Consider the following 27,654-nt stretch of genomic DNA (forward strand, 5'->3'; position numbering starts at 1 on the left):
GATTCGTACTTTTATTCAGGGTGTGCGTCACAGCCTTTGCCTCCTTGATACTTGAACTTGGTTCTGTCCATTTTACAACGTCCTCCCTTTGAAAACATCAGGGAAATTTATTTGCCTGCTGTCAAAAAAGGTTGCCTTTTTGGTGGCGATCACTTCAGCGCGCAGAGTGTGAGAGTTGGCGGCCTTGTCTTGCCACTCCCCTTACCTGGTAGTTCATAGGGATAAGGTGGTCTTGCACCCTAATCAGTCCTTTCTTCCGAAGGTGGTTTCTGATTTTCACCTCAACGAGGACATTGTTTTGCCTTCGCTTTGTGCGAATCCTAAACATCCTAAGGAGTTTGCATTGCATTCTCTGGATGTTGTCAGGGCTATCAGGGTTTACCTGTCCTCCACTGACTCCTTTCGGAAGTCGGATTCCGTTTTTGTCCTTCCTGAGGGCCCTCGAAAGGGTATGGCTGCGTCTGCGGCGACCATTTCAAAATGGATCAGACAGACGATTGTTCAGGCCTATTCGCTTAAGGAACGGGTTCCGCCCTTCCCTGTCAAGGCACACTCTACTATAGCGGTGAGTGCGTCCTGGGCCTTCAGGCATCAGGCTTCGGTGTCCCAGGTGTGCAAGGCTGCGACTTGGTCGTTGGTGCACACCTTTTCAAAGTTTTACAAGATTGATGTTCTGGCATCGGCAGATGCCTCCTTTGGCCGCAAAGTTCTGTGTGCGGCAGTGCCTTGATGGGGTCAGGTCATTGCCTGCCCTGTCTGTTGGGAGTTGTTGTCTTTTTCTCCCCCTTTGGTTATTTGCTTCCTGGGGTGTTGCTCCTGTTGAGCTTTTTATTGCCCAGGGGATTACCTTGCGATTCAAGTAAGGTTCCTTTCTCTGATGTGGGTACTGCGTTGCCTTTATGACAGTCGTGTTTCCCACCCCTCATGTCTACACTGCTTTGGGACATCCCCATTGGTGAAGACTTAATGAGTGGGCGGCGACTGTCGTAGGACGTAAGAGAAAACTGAATTTTTGTAAAATCTTACCGTAAAATTCCTTTCTCTGAGTCCTCCGACAGTCGCCGCCCCCGCCCCTCTATTGGGGTTCTTATGGACTTTACTGCTTGCTACCAAACTGAGTTGGGAATGCTGATGGCAGGGGGTATTGGACCAGTGGGACAGCCCCATAGGTGTGTCTATGTAAATGCTTTGTTTTTTAACAAGTCTTGTGCCTAGTTACTCCTATGGAGATGAAGTCAATACCCATTGGTGAAGACTTAATGAGTGGGCGGCGACTGTCGGAGGACTCAGAGAAAGGAATTTTACGGTAAGATTATACAAAAATTCTTTATTTTAAGTATAATGTTCCACCTTTTCCTAAAAAAGCGTGTCCCGCCAGATAAATTAATGCTTCGTTTTTTTAGCATGAGGAATCTGTTTCTCAGATTTGCAGGGCATTTGTTAAGTTTTAGCAGATGAACATCCATGCCTCAGCTGATGCCAGCTCTGTAGGCTCTGTTGAGCCCTCTCTGTATCCTGTTGGTTTTCATGGGCCTGTTACCATTTTGTTTGCTTTGTTGCCTACCCCCCAGCTGGACTGATTTTGTACATCCCAATGTACCTGAATATTTCATTTTGTGTCCCTTAATGTACAATTAGGAAAATAGGATTTTCAACTTACAATAAATGTATTTTCTTGGAGTGTGTTAAGGGATACAGGTCCTTTCTCTCTTTTGTTATAATTCACTGTTACCATTGCTTTGATAAAAAAACTAAGGATTGACGGGTATGTGAGGTTTATGCTAGGCTGTCCTTACAGTGTTTATTGGCAGTGTAGCACCGTGTAGGGCCTGGCATGGTGGCTAAGCGAGTCCTTAAATATGGATGAGTCATGCTAACACGGGGTCGGGTGGAAGATGGAGTGCTGAGAAGACTGTCGTGGCCCTTAAAGAGAACCCCTGCTGGGGGGCAGGGGGCTCTGCCTTGGGCTGGGGCTTGGGCTGGCCTAAGAGGATTCTGGCAGCATCACGGTTTGAAAGAAATCTTATCCTAAGAGGCAGCAAGAGCAAGGTGGACAGTGTAAGTACACCAGCAGGGTCAGGAACTTGCAAAGGGAAAGCCTGTCACATGTAGCAAGTCTTTTTGGAAGACAGCATTGGGCCCAAATCTTTCCTTTACCTTGGCCTGGAAAATCTTCAGTCACGTGGACAAGACAAGTGAATCTGAGCTCAATTGGGGATGGGGAGAGGACACACAGGAAGGGGAGCCAGCAGCAGGACTCTCTAGTAAAATGTCACTCCCTACTCAAGTCAAAAGAGCCACTGAGATTAACCAGCTGCTATCATGTAGAGAAGGGTTGCAGCTAAGCTCAGCGTACATGCAGCATCAGGTCCAGTTGTAACCGGCAGGAACATGGGCCAGGACTTTAGGATGCTGCATATCGGGCCTGGATTGTTTGGTCCCCACAGTCCTATGTTTCCTCTGGTCAGGGCAGGATCAGGGAACTCCCCAAGTTTTCATGGTTCCAGTGAAAAGTACAGAAAATATTTGCATGGGTATGAGGTTGGACTACCCATGTGTCCCTGAAGATGTGATGGACATCATCGAGACCCTTTCCACTTAATGAGGAACTTGTGTGGGACTTTCTACATGTTCCAAAGCCACTTAGGGGGCCTCACAATCCTAAAGTTTGGTCCCAAATCCAAGGATATCAAGTGGGAATGGAGCCTGGGGAGGGCAATCCACAAAGACAGGGTAGTGGTGGTTAGAGCCAGATGGCCTAGCCAAAGCTACTCCACTACCATTTGGGATGCTAGTGGAGAAATTACCAAGATGCCTCCTCCATGAATGTACCTTTGAACCCAGGGACACCCTTGTTGTAGGGAGCGGGTTCTTGTTAATGTAAAGTGGCTAACACAGGATAATAGCCAGAAAAAGTTGAGAGGGGCTTACTGATGTCTTGCAATTCTTTGTTCAGAACTAGGCTAGACTCTACCATCCATCTTTTCCAGATGAGTGGTCCTTGGAGAAGATGTGGTGGTAAGACCTATTTGAGAGACTATTGCTATAAAGGGGCTCTTATGGTGTACAAAGTTTTTTTTCTGTTGGCAGGACTATAACCCTCTGCTAACAGACTATGTAGATAGTTTGTTAGAGTGAGGATTGTGTTCTTATCTTCCTCTGCAGATTCGCTAAGGATGGCTGTCCTTCCATTCAAGTACTGGACTCTTGTTCAGCAGATGCTATGATTTCCTGCTGGGAGGGCTCCTCTTTCGGGGGAGGAGGGGGTTCTCTGTTCTACTGATAATATCTGTGGTTCTTTTTGCTAGCTACAGGGACCTGTAGTTAGGGCATGTAACTATGTCATAAAAATCACGTAAAGTGTACATACTATACTTTTATACTGTAATTTATTATGCAGATGCTTTGTATTTTTTGTGCATAGCCACTTCCAAGTTTGTTCCCCTTTTCATCTCGAAATTTTCTTATGTGATACCCTTGCTGCAGGAGCCATTTTTCTTTTTTTTCCAATGCGGACATGGCTGATTTTAGCTGGGGGTGTGTGTAGCACCCTCTAGTGTGCTACTAGTAGTAGTGCAGGCAAATATGAATCTGGGTCAAAAGTTTACTGCATTTATGGGCTGGGTGACTCATACAGGCAGGTCACTGGTGCCTAGCCCTTGTTCTGGAAGGTTGGAGAGCTTTCTGGAGAGTGGAGGACAGGAGGGTTTATCTGCATACTTAGGGAAGTTTGGCCAATCCCATGGCTCGGGCGGGCCTGGGAGGATTCTGGCAGCATCACAGTTTGAAAGGAATCTTATCCAAAGAGGCAGCGAGAGCAAGGAGGACAGTGTGAGTACATCAGCATGGTCAGGAACTTGCAAAGACTGTCACATGTAGCAAGAATTTTTGGAAGACAGCGTTGGTCTTACATTTTTCCTTTACTTTGGCCTGGTAGATTTTCATTAGCAGCCAGTTGGGCTACTGAAGAAGCAGACAGGTGGGCTGGTAGTTCCTGCACTCAATAGAACTTGGATCAGTGTCTACAATAAAGTTGGAGTCGCTTCTGTATGCAACCTACAACATTTGTGCTACTTTCAAAAAGGGCTGGAGTCATAGTCCTTAAGGGGCTTTTGCTTTTATATCAGAGACTGTTAGTGTTCAGGAAGAAAGAAAGTCCTGGAACTTGTACATAGGGAGGAAGTTGTCCCTGGTTTTTGTTGCTATCAAGTTGGGCGTCACATAATTCCTATTCTCCATACAAGGTATTACCACAATAAAACATAAAACCCAAGCTCAAAGACTGTTCCTTGTGTCTGGAGAAAGCTTGGAGAATAATTGTTGCCTGGCTGTGCAGGAGTGGGGAACCCAATCACCAGTGACTCCTTCAGGGGTGAGCACTAGAGCAGTGTTCAATCTCTTTAAGGTAGCAACATCACTCAATGTACCTGAATACTTCACCTTATGTTCCTTGATGTAAACCCTCACATACAGTATACCCAGTGAAGTAAACAGACACAGATTATACACAGAGATGAAATCTCCCTACATAAGTTTTACTTGTATATGTGCTGTCTTCCGCTTTCAATACTGTTTAGAAAGTGCACGTCCTGTTAGAATTTTCTCTTCCTGATTCACCTATGGGTGTGGATTCTTTCCATACACTGTGAGACAGCTAATTGGAGGAAAGGCACACACCCCCTCTCCACATAGGCAGAAACATGCAGAGCTGTGCTGTGACTAGACCAGCTGTCTGCTAATCTATTTCTATGCATCCATCCCAACACAAAATCCAGCCTGGTTTTATCTCAGTTGACCGAGAACTTGTCAGAAGTTATCATGCTGATAACAGAACCGAGCAGGAGAAAGCCACGGGCTTTGAAGAGAGAAAACACTACAGATAGATGTGCCCAGGTCAAACTTTATGAATCCGGTTTACTCTAAGAAAAAGATGCCTTAAAAATCCAATTTTAGTCATTACTGTTTACAAAATACCTCTAATGAGCTGTATTCCATGTCTAAGATCATCAACCATTCTTGTAAATTTCAATTTTTATTCATATTGGATAGTATAACACATGCTATACTTCCAGTCTCCTGTAGCTATTAGAGCTGCGACCCCTTCTCCCCTTGTCCATTCACAGAACACCTGTTTTGGGAACTGTTTACAGAATAAAATTAGTAATGCAATAATGACTATAGAGCTGCACTAAATGGTGTCTTATGTCTGCTTGGAGTTGAGCATAAACATAACTCCTGCCTTAAAGTGGTTCTAAACCCTAAACGTGTTTAACCTTAACGTATTCTCTGCATTAGGGTAAACCAATGCCCCACTACCTGTGCAACCCCCCTCCCCCCCTTCCCTAGACACTTACCCGGCTCCATGTCACTGTTTCATCACGGTCCCTGATTCCAACACTGCTCCCCTCACTTCCTGCTTACAAAGGAGAAAAAGAGGGCTGCAGGGGCATGGCTTATTGGCACTGTGTGTATCTATGGATGCACACAGTCTAGCTTAGAAGCACACAGACACAGATGCCTCCTTTGCATCCAACTTGCTACAGGAGGCAACTGAAGGAGGGAGAATTGGATAGCACTTTTAAAACACCTCTTTGTACAACATCATTGCATAGAGCAGGTAGGTATAACCTATTTTTTTTTTTTTATTTAAAAAAAAAAGAATAGTTCTAGTATCCCTTTAACTGTTATCCTTCCCTCTAACATTTAAAACTTACCCCAATCTAAAACATAACAATAAACCCTAAAATTTTGCTAAATCTTCTAAAACTAACCTTATCTATACCTAAAGAAACCTTAATGCTAAGCTAACCCCTTGTGCATTATCCCTACATGATCCTGCACTAGAAGCAAGCACACCACACCCTCACTGTCTTCCTGACAGTCCATGCCAAAAGAGCTGCCATTGACCAGATCTAACAATCTACATATACATTCTATTTCACTCCCAAGACATGCTGGTAGGTTAATCGGCTCTTGTATAAATTGGCCCAGGTATGTGTATGTATGAATGTGAGTTAGGGACCTTAGATTGTAAGCTCCATGAGGGTAGGGACTGATGTGAATGTACAATGTATATGTAAAGCGCTGCGTAAATTGACAGCGCTATATAAGTACCTGAAATAAAAAATAAATAAATATTTCAGAGTATGTTGCCCAAGACTCCCACCATTTCTAATGTATTTTATACCATGTAAAACAAAATAGTATTTAGGAAAGCTAGAGGGACTTTAATGCAATGTCCTTCAAAAAGGAAAACCAATCTATAGCAAGGACATTTTATTACAAAATTGTGGTTACTTTTCTATGTTCTGATTAAAAAAGTGTGGGCAGCATTCTGAAAAACAACTTCCAGATAAGGTTTGTAACCTTATCACACATACAGAAACATTATTATAAAATTAAAAACAATAAAATTATAAAATTAAATTATAAAACAAAAAAATATATGTTTTGCTACTGCTTCTAATGGCCAACATGTCCAGTTTTGGAAAGCTAGGAAAACCTTTTAGGGACAAATCTTTACAACCGACCCTGGAAATATAAGACATTTGGTTATAGTGCCTGTACACAGCAGCAAAACATCCAAAGAATGTGTTGCAATTGTAATTCCTTTATTCTTACTGACTCCGTTTCCATGTAAAAAAATCATGTTGTCAGAAGGCAAATATTTACATCCTTGCTTTTGTAATCGTTCACCCTCTTCAGTGTTTAATTGTGCAAGACCAAAGCGTCACTGAGTTTTCTTTAATCTCCTCACGTAGGTGGGTGGGGCGTTTCTCCTAGAGACAGGTTCTTAATGTAAGACAGACTAACATAACATTGCACTTTATAATGCTTGTACTAGTGCAGTATAATGTATGTGGGGGAAAGATTACAGAATTACTTTACTGCACAACATAGAATTTCATCATGGTGAGTGTATTTATTCCTTTTTATATCTTCTCTTTGCTGTGAAGGAAAGTGCAAAGTCTTACCTACTGGAACCAGAATGCTATAATTATTTTACATGCAGGATGTAAAGCATTACAAAAGTATAAATTCATAACAACCATGGTATCTTGCCAAGGAGCATGTCACAGATCAGCATTAATACTATTGTCACAAGTCCTGTATTACCAAAAAAAGATACAGGTGGATGTTCCAAGGGCTTATGATTCCTGCACAAATATCAAATAAAACTGTTACTATGGGGATTTCTTCCTTCTGCTACTGTATCAAATTCATATTTGGTGTGCCCACCTCTTGCAATTTAAACATTATTAAAATATTAACCACTTGAAGACCAGGCCTTTTCTGGCACTTTTTGCTTACAGGTTTAAATCAGTACTTTATTCTAGAAAATTACTTATAACCTTCAAACATATATATATATATATATATATATATATATATATATATTTATTATATATATATATATATATATATTTTTTTTTTTTGGCAGAGACCCTAGAGAATCAAATTACGATGGTTGCAAATTTTTATGTCACATGGTATTTGCACAGTGTTCTTTTTAACACAATATTATGGAAACAAATACATTTTAATAAATTAAAAAAAAAACACAATATATACCCCATTTTTTTGTATAATGTGAAAGATGACGTTACGCTGATTAAATAGATACCTAACAAGTCACGCTTTAAAATTGCGCACACTCATGGAATGGCAACAAAGTATGGTACCTAAAAATCTCCATAGGGGATGATTTAAACGCCTTTACAGGTTACCTGTTTAGAGTTATAGAGGAGGCCTAGCACTAGAATTATTGCTTTCACTCGAATGTTTGTGGTGATACTTCACATGTGTGGTGCAAACACCATTTACATATGTGTGCGTGACTTACGTATGCGTTCACTTCTGCGCGTGAGCACAGAGGAATGGGGACGCTTTACATTTTTTTCTTCTTATTTATTTTTTTTATTTTTACATGGTCCCTTTAATTTCCTTCATCAGTTTTATTCCTATTACAAGGAATGTACACATACACAAGCCATGGGGAGGGGGGTTACTTAATGGGACTAATGCGGCATGTATCCAGACTGAGTAAAAGGTATTAGAGTTTATTTCAAACAGTATTTAAATTCAGATTGTATGTATCAAAAGACAATATTACAAATAATGTAAATCTCCCTTGTAATAGAAATAAGGATGACAGGTCCTCTTTATGAAGAGATCTAGGGTCAAAAAGACCCCAAATCTCTTCTTTACCTTTAAAAGAAAAAGTATATTAAAAATATTTTTTTGATCTATTGCTTTAAAAAAAAAACAAAAACTTCCACCCTGGACCAAAAGTGATGTAATGACATTGTTTTGGTTCTCCAAGACCATAGAGGTGATCAAAGCGAATCTACTCTTTGATCGCTTGTGTGGCCAGCAGGCGGAAACTGTTGGATCATTTCTCGGGCGATCTCGCCGAAACTGTAAGCCTGAGAGACATCGATGAGCTTCTGAAAACGTTCCAGCAGCTTCTGAGCCACTCTGAACACATTCAAGAATAAGCCAGCCATCAGTTGAAAAAAACATTACCGGGGTTATGGCTGATATCTTCAGCCATAATCCTGGTAAACCACTTGCAAACCTCAACGTATATACACATATTGCAGTCCACAAGTAGTTAATGAACTCAGCAGGTGAATTGTTCCAAACATCAATCTAATTCCACATTCTTCAATGGATTTAGGCCGTCTCTTGTTGCCTTGGATTCTTCATGCAATTCCAGACAGAATGATTTTAAAATCAGGTCTCTGTGGAAGCCATACCATCTCTTCCAGGACTTTTCACTGAACAGGACTGGCTTTATATTTGGCGTAATTTTCCTGCTGAAAAACAAATGATGCGTAGCACAATTCCCAGCCGTTTTGCTGTATATGGGTCCCCCTGGGTTACCGCTAGCAACAACAGCACATTTAAGCATGTTTCTCCAAGTGTGAGCACTGAGACAATGACCAGTCCAGTATCTTTGGGTTTTTTGTATTTATTTGGTAATTTGGATAGGAGAAGGGATGAGTAGGATACTGCTTGAACTAAACTAGGCTCATTAAACTGAGACACTTGAACAATACTGTTAATGCTGACTTGACGCTAGTTAACGCTGGCCGGATGCCTGTTAACGCTGACTTGATGCTGGCTAACGCTGGCTGGATGCTTGTTAACGCTGACTTGTGATTGCTTTTTCACGAAAGAAGTCCTCTTTTAAGCTCCCCCTAAGCAATCCGGCTGAGGTAGCTATTTGAATACAATGCTGCACTGCTGAACACTTCAGGGCCTGCACCGGCGCCCTCTTTCTCTCACTAATCCTCAGGGCTTAGACTCTTGCACCCCCTTTCTCAATCACAACTACTGGTTAGCTGGCTCCTGGATCCCTTTGACCTTCTGGAGTGGCCCCCTCTCTCAGGCAGATACCTGGGCGGTTTTGAGTACTCACAGCACTGTTTTTCCTGGAAACTTCTGCCCAGCAGCTCCACTCGGTCCACAGCACTCTGGATTCTTCCTGCAGCCCAGCTCAACCTCCGGTCCTGTAGGCCGACTGCCCAGGACACCCTCACTTGCTCTGACAGGAGGAGAGACAGACGTCAGCCTCCTCCTGGGTCTCTGCTTCCCGCCAAAGACACCCTGTCACATGCTTCCCTCAGACTTATAACTCATCCCAGGGTGCATTGCGGCAAACTTTGCCAACTGAGACAGCTATAAGCCCTGGTGTGCTAGTGGCCAGGTTTCCTCCACTGTCCAATAAGAGCCCTCATTGGAAACAGTGGGGAGACTCCCCAGACTCAACAGATCACACCTGGACACATGTGACAGCCTAACTAAATGATCAGGCGCCCCTGATAAGCATACAGGGCCACATATATGCTTTTTCCTAGCACCTACCTAGGAGGGTGCTACATCCACTGCCCACTAAAAATGAGCCATGTCCCCATTTGCTCTGAGGCAGTCGCCTCCTACAATAATCAGGAGTATCCCACAAACTTGGAAAAGGGGAAAAGGGAAAGAAACGAATGTACAAATAAATTAAGTGCAAAAATATAATGAAATCTCTGTTTTTGTACACATATACACAAGATTTTTTTTTAGGCGCATGAAAGGATGCACCCCCCACCAAACAAACTTCATTTGGTAAGGACTGAACAAATATACATCTTCCTGACTAGCTATTTCTACTGTGAGCCCACCTGTAGAGAGAAAATAGAAGTTAGTAACATTTTATATAGGTCCACAACAATACTATCTACATGACATTTGAATGAGAAGACCCTCCCCGCAGGGGCGACCTTCTCACTCCAGTCCCTGACTCCTTTGCCGTTCAGTGCTTGACACGTCGGGTCCAATCTCCCCCTCCTCCTGGGGGAATCTGTGCCCTACCACTGATTTCTGTTTGCAGAGTCCTTAGAGAAGACAACTACAGCATCTTCCTGTTGTCACTCGCAGCACTTCTCCTCTTTGGAAACAGGGCAAACCACTGGAGCCTGAGTGGCCTGAAGTCCTGCTGAGTCAGGGAAATGCTGGGGGTCGTTAGAACACTCCCCACGAAACTTCCTGGATGCACCGCCCATCACTGTGATGGCCACCCATTTTCATCCAGTTCCCATTCAAGCAGATAATTGTAATCCAAAGATCCTGGCCCGTTGGTCCAAGGGATCTGTATGGTTGGAGTTCCTCTCTAGGACCCTGGCCCGATGGCCCAAAGGGTCTGTAGAATAGCACATTTTTTCAAATGAAGGCAATAACTTAAACTGTAGTGTAAACTTCGAACTTCAGCATTATAGTTTTTCATCTTTGATGGCTAGCCAGCTTTGCTTTCATAATCTTAACGAAATGGACTTTAACCACTTGCCGACCTCCGCACAACTATTTACTGCGGCGGTCAGCCGCTCCTGGGCAAACAGCCGTAGGGCTACGTCGCTCGCCCAGGAGCCTGTAGGGGGCGAGCGCGCCGCTGGAGGCGCCCTCCCGCCCCCGCTCGTTCACATGGATCCCCGCGCGTGTGACCGGCGGCTCCGATGTCCGCCGGCCACTCGCGATCTCCCGCTGGAGAGGGAGAAAGGCAGACGGCTGATGTAAACAAAGCCGGCTGTCATTCTCCCTGATGTAACTGCAGAGACTATACGATCCTGCTATGTAGGATTGTATGTCTCTGTGGTTACATCACAAGCCACGCCCCTCCACAGTTAGAATCACACCCCTAGGGATACATTTAACCCACTGATCACCAATAAAGTTAACTCCTTCCCTGCCAGTGTCATCTTTACAGTAACAGTGCATATGTATAGCACTGATTACTGTAGTAATGTCACTGGTACCCCCAAAAGTGTCAAATTTGTCAGTCAAGGGTCCGATCTGTCCGACGCAAAGTCGCAGTCCTGCAAAAAAAATCGCAGATCGCCGCCATTACTAGTTAAAAAAACCCATTAAAAATTACATAAATCTTTCCCGTAGTTAGTAAACGCAATAACTTTTGCGCAAACCAATCAAAATACGCTTATTGCGATTTTTTTACCAAAATTATGTAGCAGAAAACAAATTGGCCTAAAATGTTAAAAAAAAAATTTTTTTGGAGAATTTCATATAAAAAAATTTGAAAAATATTTTTTCAAAATTGTCACTCTTTTTTTGTTTATAGCGCAAAAAAATTAAAATTGCACAGGTGATCAAATACCACCAAAAGAAAGCTCTGTTTGTGGGAAAAAAAGGACGTCAATTTCTTTTGGGTACCGAGCAATTGTCCGTTAAAGTAACGCAGGGCCGAATTGCAAAATAGGGCCTGGTCATTGAGCAGCCAAATCCTCCGGGGCTTAAGTGGTTAAGGTATACTTTATGGATTGAAATACCGGTGAGTGCTGCTGTTAAATTTAAATTTAAGACTTGGTTTGTGGAGCACTTTAGTGTGAGTTACATCAACTCATTTACTTTTGTAAACAGACTCATTGTTGCTTACCTTTCCTACGTCTAGCAGCTAATCTACAAATCTCTACATTTAATACATGAATAAAACATAGAAAGAGCAAGCTTGTAAAAATGGGCAATTCTCTATTTAAAATTATTTCAAGGTAAACACTGCACCAATAACTCTAAATACGTGCTAATTAAATTACAGTATACTTTTACTCTTTTATCTTTGCATTTTGATAGTAGTAATATCTTTTTTTTTGTATTCCAGCTCTTTTTCTTGTACATTTGAGCCTATAATCTGGTTAAAAGATAAATAACCCAACCATGGAAAATTAAGTGATAGAAATGCAGTGTTTATGCAAGTTGTATTTTAAACTGTACATTTGCTCGCTGGCCATACTGTTTTTATACTAAAACACTATTAACCTTCAATATCCTCTTATTTATGGTAATTTTTACTATTTCTTGTTGATTCCTGCTTGCAATGTTACCTATTGGGTCTTAATATATACTCTTAATAATCCTTATGGGATGAGATCTATGTCATCAATACAAAATCCTTTTTTATTTTATAGAATCTTTATGATGATTATGGTAGCAGATTATCAAGAATGGAAAACAGTTTATTGTACCATTTGGATGAAGCAGACAGTGGATGCCCAAGGTATAGTTCACTTGTGTATATTTAAAGACATGACACATGCTTTTTACAGGTGCATGTGAGTGGCAGGTTTAAGGCCTAGTTTGTGAAGTGGAGGCCCTGTTTGTAAAGTTTGAGGTTAAAGCGGAGTTCCGGCCTCAAAATCGACAAAAACAAATGGATAATTACGATTTTTTTGTTTACTTACCTTGTTATTGAAGAAAATATACTTACCTTTCTTCCACTTCCTCCCTCTGCGGAGTATAAGCCAAAAAGATAAATAAAAGTCCTAATGATGAAGAGCATTGTTAAGGTAATCTTCTCTGTATATGATAGAAAGAAAATAAATAAAAAAAAAGTCTCAAACCTTCTTAACCTCCCTGGCGGTATGATTATGTCAGGAATTATGTACCAAAAGCGGTACAATTTTTTGCATGGAAATTTGGCGTTATGTATTATAGGCCTACAATTCTTAGTAATTACTGACTTAAACCTGACCAAAACAAGACTCTAGTAGACATCCCAGATGTTAAAATTTGAAACACAAACGCATGAATTATAATCTAATCAATAATCTAATTTTATTATATAATATATATATTATATGTGTGTGTGTATATATATATATATATATATATATATGTGTGTGTGTGTGTATATATATATATATATGTGTGTGTGTATATATATATATATATATATATATATATATATATATATATATATATATATATGTGTGTGTGTGTGTGTATGGGTATATGGCGATCACAGCAATGGGAGATCATCGCTGGATCGCCAGGAGAAGGTAAGAGACAGCGCTGCGCGCTCTACACATCTACCGGAGCGTGACTCGGGGATACCGATCCTAGCCTAGAATTCCCCCCCGAGTCACACTCGGGGATACCGCCAGGGAGGTTAATACTAGGGCCACCATGCACGCCACCACATGCGTGAAGAGTGGGGGCTTACCAGATTCCAATGACCCTCACTAAGGAAAGGTCAAACAGCAGCTTGTTTAGTACTCCACATCTGCTTCCATGGGTCTCATCAGGAAATTACCACACAGTGTGTCCCACAATTCAGTATGCAATGAGACTCCATACACAAATTATACCATAAAGGAAGAAAACAACACCCTCCATAGTGTAAATCCATGGATACAACATTGTTTAATAAGGATAAATGCACTTATAGTGGATAATAGTTTCGGGAGCAATTCAAACATCATATGTGACATCATCAAGGGTACATCAGATGTCATGTTTGATGAACACACATTACTGCGCAGGCAGGAACCAGCCATGGTCATCTTGTTTTTGGGTAAATTGACAATACACACGGTTTGAATTGCTTACAAAACTTCTACCTTTTGTAAGTGCATTCATCCATATTAAACATTGTTGTATCCATGGATTTATACTATGGAGGATGTTGTTTTCTTCCTTTATGGTATTATTCATGAATGGAGCCTCACTGCATACTGAATTCCGGGACACACTGTGGTGTAATTGCCTCATGAGACCCCCAGAAGCAGATTGGAGGTGCTGTGGAGTACTAAACAAGCACTGTTTGACCTTTCCTTAGTAAGGAATCAAAGTAATTTATTTAATTAGGGTGTCAGGGCTTCCAGATGTGCCTGCTGAGGGGAGATGTATCCCCACTGGCTCCTGTGAGAGGCTTCTCATAGGCAGTGTGGGAAGCCCAATCAGGGGACGCCTTGTAACTACCCCAGAAGGCAGATTATGCTGCAAAGGATTCTGGGAGTGGGTATAAGTTTGGGGGAAGTGCGTGACGGGGTGTCTTTTGTGGGAGCAGAGTCCCAGGAGGGAGAGAACATCTGTCTCTCCTCCAGTCTGAGGAAGTGGATGTCTTGGGGTGTTGCCTGGGAATACAGAGAGTGCTGAGCTGAGGGGATCCGGTGTGCCGAGAGTCAGAGGGGACCACTCCGGAAGAGGTTCTAGAATCCAGTGCCAGCTAGCTGAAAGGGGGTACCTAGGTTGAGGACCCTGAAGGTACAGAGGGGGGTACATAGTCAGTGAACCCCAAAGAATTCAAGGTTAAAGGGGGCACCTGCAGTTGGGCCCGGAATTGTACATGGTGTGTCAGTTAACAGTTGCAGCTTTACAGAACCCTACAACGTACTACCTCAAGCCAGTGCAAGGCAGAAGGGGAGTATTCAGTGACTTTGCAGTACAGCAGTGTCAGTAATTCTACAATTCACAGTCTTGGGTCTTCTGGACTTATTGTCGAGGATCCAGCACTTCTGTCAAGCTACAGTGAGTTCTCAGAGTTAGTGAGCGTTGGCTGGCGTCGGCTGGCATCAAGGAAGCGCCAGTGGGCATTTTTCCATGATTAAGTCCCAAGTGTAATTAGTTAAGCCTAAAGGAGTATCCTACTCATTCCCTTCTCCCATCCCCTTTTCTACAATAAAACCACAAAACCAAGATGCCGGAGTCGTCCATGTCTCAGTTCTCACACCCAGGGTCGCAGCTCACATGGGCTGGAGAGGTAACCGGTAACAATGGCAGACCTACATCAGGCCACAGGCCTAGGAAACCTGCTACATATGCATTAAGATAAAAAGCCTTCTGTGCGCAGTAGCCCCCCTCAGCCCCCCTAATACTTACCGGAGCCCCATCTCCATACGTCAATGTCCACGAGTCCCTCGGCCGTCCGAGACTCTCCCTCCTGATTGGCGGAGACACAGCAGAGGCGCCATTGGCTCCCGCTGCTGTCAATCAGTCAGTTAGCCAATCGGGAGAGAGAGTTTACAATCACTTTAAGAAGTTTTGAGGCTTTTTTTTGGGATTCACATTCTATCTATTGTATACAGAGAAGATTACCATCACAATTCCTGGCTCTTCATTGGGACCTTTATTTATCTTTTTGGCTTATACTCATTCACTTATATGTTCAGAATAATTATTCATGTTTTAGATTTTTTTGTACTATACACAGCATATGCATTGCTCAATATTTGCACATGTGTTTTATAATTTCATAAGCGCTGCATTGCTGTTCTTGAATTGTATGTATGTCTTGTATTAGGGTATTGTGCTAGCTGCTTTTAACTATTAGAATTCCTTGGGCTCTTAGCACGTTATATTATTTTGGTTTATAATTCAGTAACGTTGCTGTGCCACCTTTCTGCCTCTATTCCCTCTTGTTAATGGATTGTGTCAATTAAGTATGGGCAGTTTTGGGACATTAGATGAGACACCAGCTGGGTAAGGCTGTGCGTCTCCATCCATGAGATGAAAATTAAAGAAAAAAGTTGGGACGTTTAATGAGGTGCGTGAGAACAACCGGCCCTAAGAAAACCATACTCGCCAACCAGTCTAACCAGGCTAACAAACCAAATCAACCTGTCTAACAATGTTGGTTAAAAACAGGGGTTTAGTTAACACACATTTGTTCTCATTTGGTTTTCTTAGGTCCGGTTGTTCTTACACACACCTCATTCAAAGTCCCAACTTTTTTTCTTTCATGTATTGTGTCAAATTTATTAAGCATTTGTACCACTTTTGGTTCTGACAGTGACTCGTGTACCAAATTCAGGTAGTTTTAAAATGCGCCACTTTTACAATGTAATTGCATTGAATGCCCCAAATGTAAAAGTAAAGCTAATTAAGACCAACTCTATTTTGGTGTACAGAGTGAAAAACTGTCTCAGACAGATCTCTTGTGCACGCTAAAAGTGGAATAGCATGAGCCAAATTTAAGTACAAATTCTAGACAGGTACATGAATTTGGCACATTCTTCCCCACTTTTAGAATGCGAGACACTTTCACAAAATCTGTCTGCGCCAGTCTTTATGAGTTCCTGGGGATTGTCTTGCTCTTGTAACTAAATTTTCCAGTTATTTTCTCACCTTACATTAATAAGAACCTATGCAAACTGAGTTTGTCATTGGATGAAGCTAGCCTTTAAATACCCTCAACTGGTGTTTCTTGTGATTTCCAAAGTTGCTCTTCAAGTCCAAGATATTTTGAGGACGAATTAAAAAATGAGTTTGCTTGGTCAGAGAAGAGGAGGTTTGCTCTTCACCAGAGCCTAAGGAATGCACACCATGCCTTACAGCATCAGAATGACTGCTTACAACAGCAAGAAAATGACATAGCCAGCAGCGATGTGACACTTGAACATTTGTTGCTGAGACAGGAGGTACATTTCAACAATTGTATATTTGTAAAATAGACTGTGCACGTATAAGTCACAGTTTTAACATTATTGATCTAACATAACATAATTAGAAAGTAAAGCTGAACATAAACTTGCATGATACATTTTCCATGTTACGTTTTCATATGTAAAGTTTGTTTTGTTCTTTTTGTTTAACCCCTTCCCGCCACCGCCTCCCGACCCTTTAGAAGCTTCTAAAGGTGGAAGCAGGCACTTGAGTCATGTGACCACTGTGATTGGCTGTCACAGTGGTCACATGATCGGAAAGCTCCCAATTGCAAGAATGCATTGGGAGCTATCCAGTCCCAGCCAGTGACTTTGCTGGGAGCGCACAAGGACAGAGTACAGAGGAGTCTTTACATAGGGTTAAATACATGCAGCCTTTTGGGGGTAAAGCCCACCAATGTAAGCACAGTCAATTCAGGTTCTTTTGATGGCAATCTACCAAGACTGTAAACAAATACATTTTAATTTAGACACTCAGCATCTGGAAATTATTAGCTGAATGTAGAAATCTTAAAGCCATTGTACACTTTCAAATGTTTTTGTTGTTTTAACTAGGTGTTAGTGTATTCCCCATGTCACTTGTTTGCCTTGCCTTGTAATGATGTTCACAAAAGCATATGTAACGGAAGAGATTTGTTTTTAAAAATAAGCATGCTGAGGCACATATGTGTCTGTTAAACTTTTGCTTGTGGTGCAGTAAGTGAAATATACTCTGTGGGTACAAAGATTGTGGCATGCGTGGCGTGTATAGAATGAATAGGCTTAGGTGTCATTTAACCATGAACCTTTAAGCTCTCCCCACTGTTGGGTTGCCTATAACTGCTCCAGGAGTTTCACAATCCTACCAACACCCCTGTGCGCTGCTGTAAATTTTCAGAATAAACTGTTCCACAGTGCCTGCAGTTACATAGGTCAGTGAGAGCTTGTAATAATGCTAATATACCGCTTGTAATATTTAAATATCTGTATTTTATTTTAAACACGTCATCATAGTTGCAGAGTGCCTATGCATCACTTCTACTGGAATACTGTGGAGCACACCCTTTTATACCATTTTTAAACAGAAAATGTGGGGTTTAAGTGAAACTCTTTATTGGCTGACTTAAGCTATGAAAGATACAAGCTTTTGCAATGACTTATATACTTCAGATTTTATTTAACACCATTTTGTATAAAACCTAAAGAAGGGATCTAAGTCCTCCCACAAGTTTGCATCTTTACTAATTTAAAGTAAAACTAAAGGCATGCTTTTAAAGATTTGGATAGAGTGGTGAAGGGCTAGAACCAATGTCAGGTTTTTACTGCTTTCTGTGTCCTATAGGGGAAAGTCAACCCTCTCTAACTGTCTTGATCACCAAGGTCCCCAGAAATTTTTGAGTTGTCAAGAGAACAATAATAGAGGGGAAATATTCCAATGATGAAAATTGTTACCATGACAACTGTCTAAGATGGAATTTCCTTCAAATTAGAAAGCTTAGCTCACTTCCTGTTGAGTCTACAGAACAGGAAGAAAAATGAAATCTTCCTAATGAGACACAAGTGACAATTTGAGAATTTTTCCTCTCCACTACTCTATCTGAAATTAAAATTACAATTAAAAAGTTTAGGCTTTAGATATACCTAAAGGAGTTGTAAAGTCAGAAGGTTTTTTATCTTAATGCATTCTATGTATTAAGATAAAACGTCCTCTGTGTGTAGCAGCCTCCCCAGCGCCCCATAATACTTACATGAGCCCTCTCTCTATCCAGCAATATCCATGAGTGCTTCAGCCGTCCGGGACTCTCTCTATTGGCTCCTGCTGCTGTCAATGTAACCCATTTAGCCAATCAGGGAAGATAGGGGCGGGGCAGAACATCAGCTCTCTGTCTGAATGGGTACATGGAGCTGCAGCTCAAGTCGGGTGCCCCCATAGCAAGCTGCTTGCTGTGGGGGAACCTAGCAGGAGGGAGGGGCCAAGAGCTCCAGTCAGGGACCCAAGAAGGCGAAGATTTGTGCTGCCCTGTGCAAAACCACTGCTTAGAGGATGTAAGTATAACATGTTTGTTATTTTGATAGAAAAAAAGCCTGAGACTTTAAAGTCTCAAGTAAAGTCAAAAGGTTTTTTTTTTATCTTAATGCATCCTTTGTATTAGGTTAAAAAGCCTTCTGTGTGCAGCAGACACCCTCAGCCACCCCAATGTTTACCTGAGGTCCCTCTCTGTCCAGCGATGTCCATGACTGTCTCAGCCATCCGAGATTCTCCCTCCTGATTAGCTAAGACACAGCAGCAGCACCATTGTCTGCCACTGCTGTCAATCAAAGTCAGCTAGCCAATCAGGAGAGAGAGGGGACGGGGCTCCATGTCTGAATGGACACAGGGAGCTGTGAATCGGCTCGGGTGCCCCCATAGCAAGCTGCTTGCTGTGGGAGCACTGAACAGGAGGGAGAGCCCAGGTTCACAGAAGAGGGACCCGAGAAAAGGAGGTTCAGGGCTGCTCTGTGCAAATCCACTGCAACATCGCAGGTAAGTATAATAGTTGTTTGTTATTTTTATAGGGAAAAAAATTAGACTTTACAATCACTTTAGGGTATCACTCAAATACCAAATGTTCTGTATAAACTGATAGCTAACATAGTACACGTTTCTACTATTAGGGTCCTTTCACACGGTCGCTCCGTGTGTCCGCAAATCATCCTATTTTTTTGCGGATGATTTGCGGACATAATGTAAGTGAATAGCACTGCGGATGTCAGCAGAATTCCATCCGCTGACATCCAATTTTCCTCCTTTCAGTTCTGTTCCGTTTTTTCGAATGGAACAGAACCCTATTTTTTCTTCCGTGTAAAAAACGGAAAGGAAGGAAAATCGGATGTCAACGGTGTCATCCGCTGACATCCGCAGTGCCATAGACTTACATTATGTCCGCATATCATCCGCAAACGGATAGGATGATATGCGGGCACATGGAGCGGATGACACAAATGTCATCCGCTCCGTGAGAAAAAAAAAAGTCCCGCAGCGGACTAAAGCAGCGTAGCGGCCGTGTGAAAGGACCCTTACTGTTTTAGTCTTGAAACTAGATAAAGTAAATTCAATCCAACAAAGGAGTCAAAAACAGAATGCTTGTTAATATACTGTATTTATTGAGGGATATGATCCAAAATTACTGTACATATTTGTGTGAGACATATAGAATGTGAACCTTTGCTTCCAGTAACTGCTGTCCCCCGCTTTGGGCAACAATAACTGAAACGAACCTTTTTTTTTTATTGTAATGTAGTGTTGATCTGTCCTGCACATCAGCATAGAGGAATTTTAGCCCATTTCTCTTTACAGAACAGTTTAACCACTTGCCGACCGCCGCAAGTACATATACTGCGGCGGTCAGCCCCATGCAGGCAAAGTGACGTACCGGTACGTCACTAGCCTGTAAGCCAATAGGGGGCGAGTGCCCGCCGCCGGAGGCACGCTCCCGCCCCCGCTCATTCACGGACACCTCTGCGCGAGTGACCGGTGGACCCGATGTCCGCCGGTCACTCGCGAGCGTCAGTTACAGAGGGAGAAAGGCAGGTGGCTAATGTAAACACAGCCGCCTGTCATTCTCCCTTGTGTAACAGCAGAGATCAAATGGTCCTGCTATGTAGGACCGTTGATCTCTGCTGTTACACACACAGCCACATCCCTGCACAGTTAGAAACACGCCCCTAGGGACACACTTAACCCCTCCCTCTCCAATAAAGTTAACCCCTTCCCTGCCAGTGTCATTTTTACAGTAACAGTGCACATATGTATAGCACTGATTACTGTAGTAATGTCACTGGTACCCCCAAAAGTGTCAAAAATGTCAGTCAAGGGTCCGATCTGTCCGCTGCAATGTCGCAGTCCTGCAAAAAAATCGCAGATCGCTGCCATTACTCGTTAAAAAATCTTTCCAGTAGTTAGTAAACGCAATAACTTTTGCACAAACCAATCAAAATAAGCTTACTGCGATTTTTATTACAAAACATATGTAGCAGAATACAAATTGGCCAAAAATGTTAAAAAATTTTGATTTTTACTTTTTTTTGGGGGAATTTCATATAAAAAAATGTGAAAAATATTGTTATTTTTCAAAATTTATGCTCTTTTTTTGTTTATAGCGCATGATCAAAAAATCACACAGGTGATCAAATACCACTAAAAGAAAGCTCTTTTTGTGGGAAAAAAAGGATGTCAAATTTGTTTAGGTACAGCATCGCACGACCGCGCAATTGTCCGTTAAAATCACGCAGTGCCGCATTGCAAAATAGGCCCTGGTCAGGAAGGGGGTAACATTTTCCGGGGCTTACTCAGGGATACATGGAAAAATACTATGAAGGCACCATAAAGCCAAAACGTTTTTTTTATAATTATAATACAAAAAGTTTATTGTTCACATATTGTTAAAAAACAAAATGGTTGTTAAAAGCAGTAAATTATGTATATATACATGAAGAACATATGTCTAATCATGAAAAATCCCCATTGATCAAAGATCATAGTGAAGAGATGAACCCCAACGTGTTTCAAATTTCAGTCTTTTTCACAGATTTTTGTAGGATAGATAGATTCTAAAGAAAAAAAACAGCAACCAAGAAGTATGGAGCATAGTACAAAGAAATAATTCCAATTTAATGTTGAAAAACAAATTGCAAAAGTAAATTACTCACGGCGTTAGTAATGGAGCCTTTTTTTGTAAAGCACACAATGTTTGACTGTGGTCTTTGATTTTGTGCTGCAGGTTTTGGATTCTATCCTGCGACACAATGCAGTCGTGTTTCATGGCTCCCATTTCCTCCAGGTACAGGGTGTAGCGATGGGGACATTTTGTGCCCCATCGTACACCAGTCTGTACCTGGGGGGGTGCTCTTTTTGCTTTCTGAAAATATGTCCAAATATTCTGAATGTATCTTTACAAAGATGGGATTTTATGCAATGACCTAGGAAATCCACTGCTGGGAACACTAACCTTTGATACAGTCTATTCCCTATACAGTAAAACCTTGGATTGGGAGCATAATTCGTTCTGGAAAAATGCTTGTAATCCAAAGCACTCTTATATCAAAGCGAATTTCCCCATAAGAAATAATGGAAACTCAGATGATTCGTTCCACAAGTCCTTCAGTTTATAGTCTATATACAAAGATTATAGCAACGTGATAGGTTGTGTAACCATAAAATGTCCACCCACAATATGCAGCCTTCCCAAGGGGATTAGAAGCAAAATCTAGCAGAGCTACAGAATATAAGAGAGATGAGAGGAGCCTCTAAGTGTAGCAATATGATTACATTTAATGAAGGTTCAACATTTAGCAATTCACATGGTTCATGATTAAAACAGGCACATCTAAGAATGGAGGCATCCGGGGTAAAGCTGTCCACATATACCATCTTCTGAACCACCGGCTCTCACCACTGTCAGTCTGCAATCGTGACCGGGAAGAATAGCCTGCAGTAGAGTGATCTGAAAGTGAGGCTTTGAATCACTCGTGGAGAGCAGTGGGGAAGGGATGATGAAGATGGCTGTGCAGAGGATGGTCTATGTGGACAGCATTACCCCAGATGCCTGCATTCTTAGATGTGCCTGTTTTAATCATCAACCATGTGAGTTGCTAAATATTGAACCTTCTTTAAATGTAACCATATTGCTACACTTTAGAGGCTCCTCTCCTTTTTTATACATGACGCTACTTGTATATCAAGACATCGCTTGTATATCAAGTCAAAATGTATTTTAAAAATTTGCTTGTCTTGCAAAGTGCTCTCAAACCAAGTTACTCTCAAACCAAGGTTTTACTGTACGCTGTATTTCTTATGTTGCATTAATCTTTAATCAATTGGGATTTTTCATGATTTTACATATGTTCTTCATGTATATATACATTATGTACTGGTTTTTACAACCTTTTTCTGTTTTTAACAATATGTGTATGATAAACTTTTTTGTATTTTAATTATAAAAAAACATTTTGCTTTCATGGTGCCTACAAAATCCCACCCATAGCATAATTTTTCCTTGTTATTGTGTTCAGGGATGTGGCACCAATATTTGGGCATTTATGACCTATCTGACATAATCTATTTAAACTCAGAGATGCTTGTGAGATTTCTCACATGGACTGCCCACTTTAGGTCTTTCCACTACATTTCTATCGAATTAAGGTCAGGACTTGACTCAACAATTCTAAACCATTAAGTTACACCTGCCCTAACAATTCTTTGGAGATTCGAGTATATTGTCTTTCTGCATGATTTTGTTTTGAGCTGTAGTTCATGATACTCTGAAAGATACTCAGAAAAATTCCTGCAGATTTGTCTGGTACAATTCAGGGTTCATGTTTTCAGTAAAGTGGTTGTAAAGTCAAAAGTTTTTTTGATCCTTATGCATTCTATGAATTAGGATAAAAAACTTTTTGTGTGCAGCAGTCCCCCTCAGCCCCCCCAATACTTACGTGAGCCCATCTCAATCCAGCGAAGTTGCAGGAGTGTCTCAGCTGCCCAGGACACCCCTCCTCATTGGCTAAGACATGTGAATAAGACAGCAGCGCAGGCTCCCGCTGCTGTCAATCAAAATCAGTCAGCTGATGGTGGATAGAGAAAAGGGACTGGGCTGGGCCATGGCTCCATGTCTGAATGGATACAGGGAGCTTTGGCTCGGCTCAGGTGCCCCCACAGCAAGCTGCTAGCTGTGGGGGCACTTGGCAGGAAGGAGGGGCCAGGAGCACTGAAGAGGGACCCAAGAAGAGGAGGATCCGGGCTGCTCTGTGCAAAACCACTGCACAGGGAATGTAAGTATGACATGTTGTTTTTAACTAAAAAAAAAAATTAGACGTCAGTATCACTTTAATGTTGAAATGTAGTGTTTGCCTTTCTCGAAACAGCATGTGTTTCATTTAAGCCAAAAGGTTCTATTTTGGTTTCATTCATTAAAAGAACACTCGGTCAACAGACTTCTAGCTTATCTACTTAGTCTTTAGCAAACTGTAAATGGACAGAAATATTTTTTTAATAGCAATGTCTTTCTCCTAGTAACCCTGGCATGCATTATTGTTCTGTGTTCTCCTCCGGGACCTTTGAACATTAACTAATGCAAAGGAGGCCTTCAGTTCCCTAGACATTAGCCTGGGGATCATTGAGTTCTTCCCAAAAACGACTCACCTTGCTCTTGTTGTGAACCTTGTTTGTCAAAAACCCTGTAGAGACTGGCAATGATGTTGAATTGCCTCCACTTGCACATGATCTGTATTATCTTTTTCAGACTGGTATCAATACCTGTTTTTCGGAGGTTTTTAAAAGTCTCCTTTGTACGAGCCATGGCCTATTTACACAAAACTATGTTGTTAAGTTTAGACTTGGATAGTGAGGACACTGAATTCCATTCTTTTAACATGGCAGGACCTTCCACCCTCTCAACTGATTATCTTACCGTAAATTGAAGTACCAGACTCTAATTTCCTCCTCAAAATAACAAAGAATCACATACTTTTGCAACAACCCAATATGTAACTTTGAATAATTTCCCCCAATAAATATTATTTAACATTTATAAAGGTTAAAAAAACACTGTATCTGTTGAGAAAATACCCAGTGGGGTTGATTTATAAAGAATTCACCTAGCCATTTACCCAGTGAAAATACACTTAAAAGTGCATGCACCCATGGACTATGCAAATGGAGAAAAATGCAAATATAAAAAGGCTACATCCTGTGCTTTTTGGTTGTAACTCATTTATTTTTAATGCAAAATACCATGTTTGGCTACTAGGTGGCGCTAAATATCAAATGTATTTTTTATGATATTTAGCAAGGCAAAATTCAGTATTTTCCATTTAAAATAAATTAATTGAACAACACAGGAGATAGCCTATTCACATTTGTTTTTTGCCCCATTTGCACACAACAAATGTACATCAACTTTTACTGGGTAATTGGCTGTGCAAACTCTTTCTAAATCAACCACTGTGTTCTTGTTAAAAATGTGCTATGCTTTCCCTTTATATCAGTTTGCACGAATGCAAAAACTACAGCAGAAACTAGCATTTATTTTTTTCAGCTTTTGGAATCAAGATTTTCTTCTTTGAAACAAAATAATTTCAGTCCAAGGTTTGTCAATCAAGATATAATGGGAACTAAAGAAAACCAGTATATTCATTACTTACCAGCTATCACTGATTCCAGGTATGTACAAAGAGATCATAATGTCACATGAGATGCAAATAAATTATACTGTACCTTTTTCAAAACATATTTATGGTATTTGTATTTTAGGTTAAGAAGCGTAGGCCTAGGTTAGTAGACTGATGCTTGTTTTACATTTATATAAATTTTCTTTGACAAAGACTTAAAACAAAAACAGTAATATTAAACATGTGCTTTCATGATCTCCTCCATTAATACTTTTATACATTATTATCATCACAATTATCATTTATAAAAATGGCACTCAAAACAACTGCACTAACTGTTGTAAAAAGGTGTAAAAATTGCACAGTTCTATGTCCCTAAAAATGCTTTTAGGTTGCCATTAACTACAAACATTATGAGTTTATATTTTTATTGTGCTTTATAGTCTCAGATAAGCATGGATTCAACTACACAGATGGTTTGACTGCCAGCATCAAAGATAGCACATGCATTTACGATATAGCAAAAGTTTCCTTTTCTGTAAAAATCAACTCACAAATAGCACAAATGGCATGGTCACATGAAAATAGGTAGGTATGAAACCTAAAGTGTTTTTTTCTTTTTTGGGGGGAATAGACTAGGGAATTTTTTTTTTTTTTTTAATATCTGTCTATGCCCCACTGGAGACATAGCAGGATGAGAAAATATCCTTTAGGCCGACCATTTTCAACCTTGTAACCACAGAAGATATAAGGTTCAGGTCTCAGGGAACCTCTGCTAAGACTTATTGATCAGGGTCATTGGGAAAATGTCCCTTACATTGGTGGTCAGTATTAATAATGCACCCCTTGCAGTGGTGTTAAGAAAAAGCAATTTTTACAGACAGCTGAAAAGATCACTGGTATCATCCTGCTGGCTTTGCCAACTGACATTGGACCCAAAACTATGCAGGAACCATCAGATGAGAGATCAATCAGTCAACACTCAAGGAACCCCTAGCAACCTTTGGAGGAACCGTAGAGTTCAATGAAACCCTAACTGAGAATCACTGCTTTAGACAGTTGCCACCAAAACTGGTGCACGATTTCCTTTCTCTTCTTCTAATGACAACTCAAAACATTTGGATTTTCCCCTTAGTTTCCTAAAGACAGTGGTTACCAGGACATATAGAGAGGGTGAATCTTCCATGTGTGGAATTAGTTAGCAAGAAAAACCTAACATAGGTTCTAACAACTCACCACCCTATGCAAAGAGCTTAAAATGTGTTGGCTTTAAATACAATATAAAGACCAACCTAAAGCAAACGTGTTTGTTTCCTACATAGTAGCGCATACCTTTTCTACTGTAACCCCTCTGTTCCATTTAAAAGCCAAAAGCAAGGAATTTCCAGGCATAGAGAATCATACAACTCACTCCTATTCATGTGACTGGTGCTTGAGCTTGACAGTTGATCCAATGCTGTCACATGCCAATGGGCATAGAATCCTCAGCCTTGTGTAGGCTCCGACTAGAGCAACTTCAAGTTTACACAAGGCTTCCTTTTCTTAGTGGATGGGCAAAACTGTGGGAACAAGAGGGAAAGATGATTATGTTATGCTGGAGAGTAGAGAACACTAAAGCAAACTAGCTCATATTCTAAATAATTATATCTTTTTCTAGAACTACTGATTTAGAAAGGGAGATGAATGACATCAAAATGAAGATGAGAAGATATTCTTTATTAACTGAAAATAACTTACACAGATGGAACTTATATGAAGAAAGAAAAAACACGGAAGAAGAGGTACATTACAATAAGTTGCAATAATGTTTTGCCATAAAGGACATAACACTCTTTAAAGATGACACAATCACTTACAAAAGCTTCTTTTTTACCTCTCTATCTATATAGTAAATGTCTATTACTATGAAAAAACATCCCAAACCTATAGCTCTCAGAGGCTGTTGTCAATGACAGAGGTTTACCACGATATGCTAAAAAACCTAAACTGAATGTCAGGCAACCTAGCAAGATTTAATTACAAGCATAAAACTCTTAAATAAACTATATAAATAAATACATAAATATGCTATAGGAAAATATACTTTGTATATTTCCACGCGCCTCTGGGAAAGGGTGAATGGTGAAAGGTGCAATCTACTAAGTAATATTAATTAAATAAATAAGTGAATATAATAGCAGCTGCTGTATGAAAGTGGGATAGTTGCAAGTGATTGGAGAAAGAATGCTCCAAATAGTGTAGTAATTAATTTTAAGGTAGTTTATTTACCCATGTATTGGGTACAAAGCATTAACCACTTCCCGCCCGCCCTATAGGCAATTGACGGCGGGAATGTGGTTGTATTATCCTGACCGGACGTCATATGACGGCGGCAGGATAATACAGCTCTGGGCGCCCCCCGGGGGCGCGCAGAGCGGAGATCGGTGATGCGAGGTGTCAGCCTGACACCCTGCATCTCCGATCTCGGTAAAGAGACTACTGACGTAGCTCTTTACCATGTGATCAGCCGTGTCCAATCATGGCTGGTCACATAGTAAATAGGAACAGCCGTTGATCAGCTTTCCTTGGTTCGTGCCTGACAGGCAATAGTAAAGGAGCGCCGATCGGCGGCTCCCCTGACAGGGGGGGGGGATCGGCACTGGTAATCAGATCATTGATTACCAGTGCAGACCCTCGGGGGGGTGCCACTAGAACCACCAGGGATGCCCACTATGACCCCAGGGATGCCCACTATGACCCCAGGGATGCCCACTATGGCCACCAGGGATGGCAATCAGGGCTCAGGAAGCCCCCAATTGCCCTCCCCATCAGT

The 27,654-nt window shown here is 41.2% G+C and overlaps 1 protein-coding gene across 1 annotated transcript in view; it reads left to right on the plus strand.

The window, feature by feature from the left end:
* Positions 1-6,810: 6,810 nt before the first annotated feature.
* LOC309548469 (uncharacterized protein) overlaps positions 6,811-27,654 on the plus strand; it is a gene marked incomplete at its 3' end in the record, with an annotated part of 97,250 nt that continues 76,406 nt past the window's right edge. Inside the window, 5 exon segments of the mRNA XM_082248414.1 lie at positions 6,811-6,912; positions 12,465-12,553; positions 16,496-16,694; positions 24,770-24,894; positions 26,500-26,623. Of these exon segments, the coding sequence (XP_082104540.1) occupies positions 6,910-6,912; positions 12,465-12,553; positions 16,496-16,694; positions 24,770-24,894; positions 26,500-26,623 (540 nt within the window). The 5' untranslated portion in view covers positions 6,811-6,909.

Source organism: Pelophylax lessonae, assembly GCF_965119305.1.
Source record: "Pelophylax lessonae genome assembly, chromosome: 1".
In the NCBI taxonomy this organism is placed as follows: Eukaryota; Metazoa; Chordata; class Amphibia; order Anura; family Ranidae; genus Pelophylax; species Pelophylax lessonae.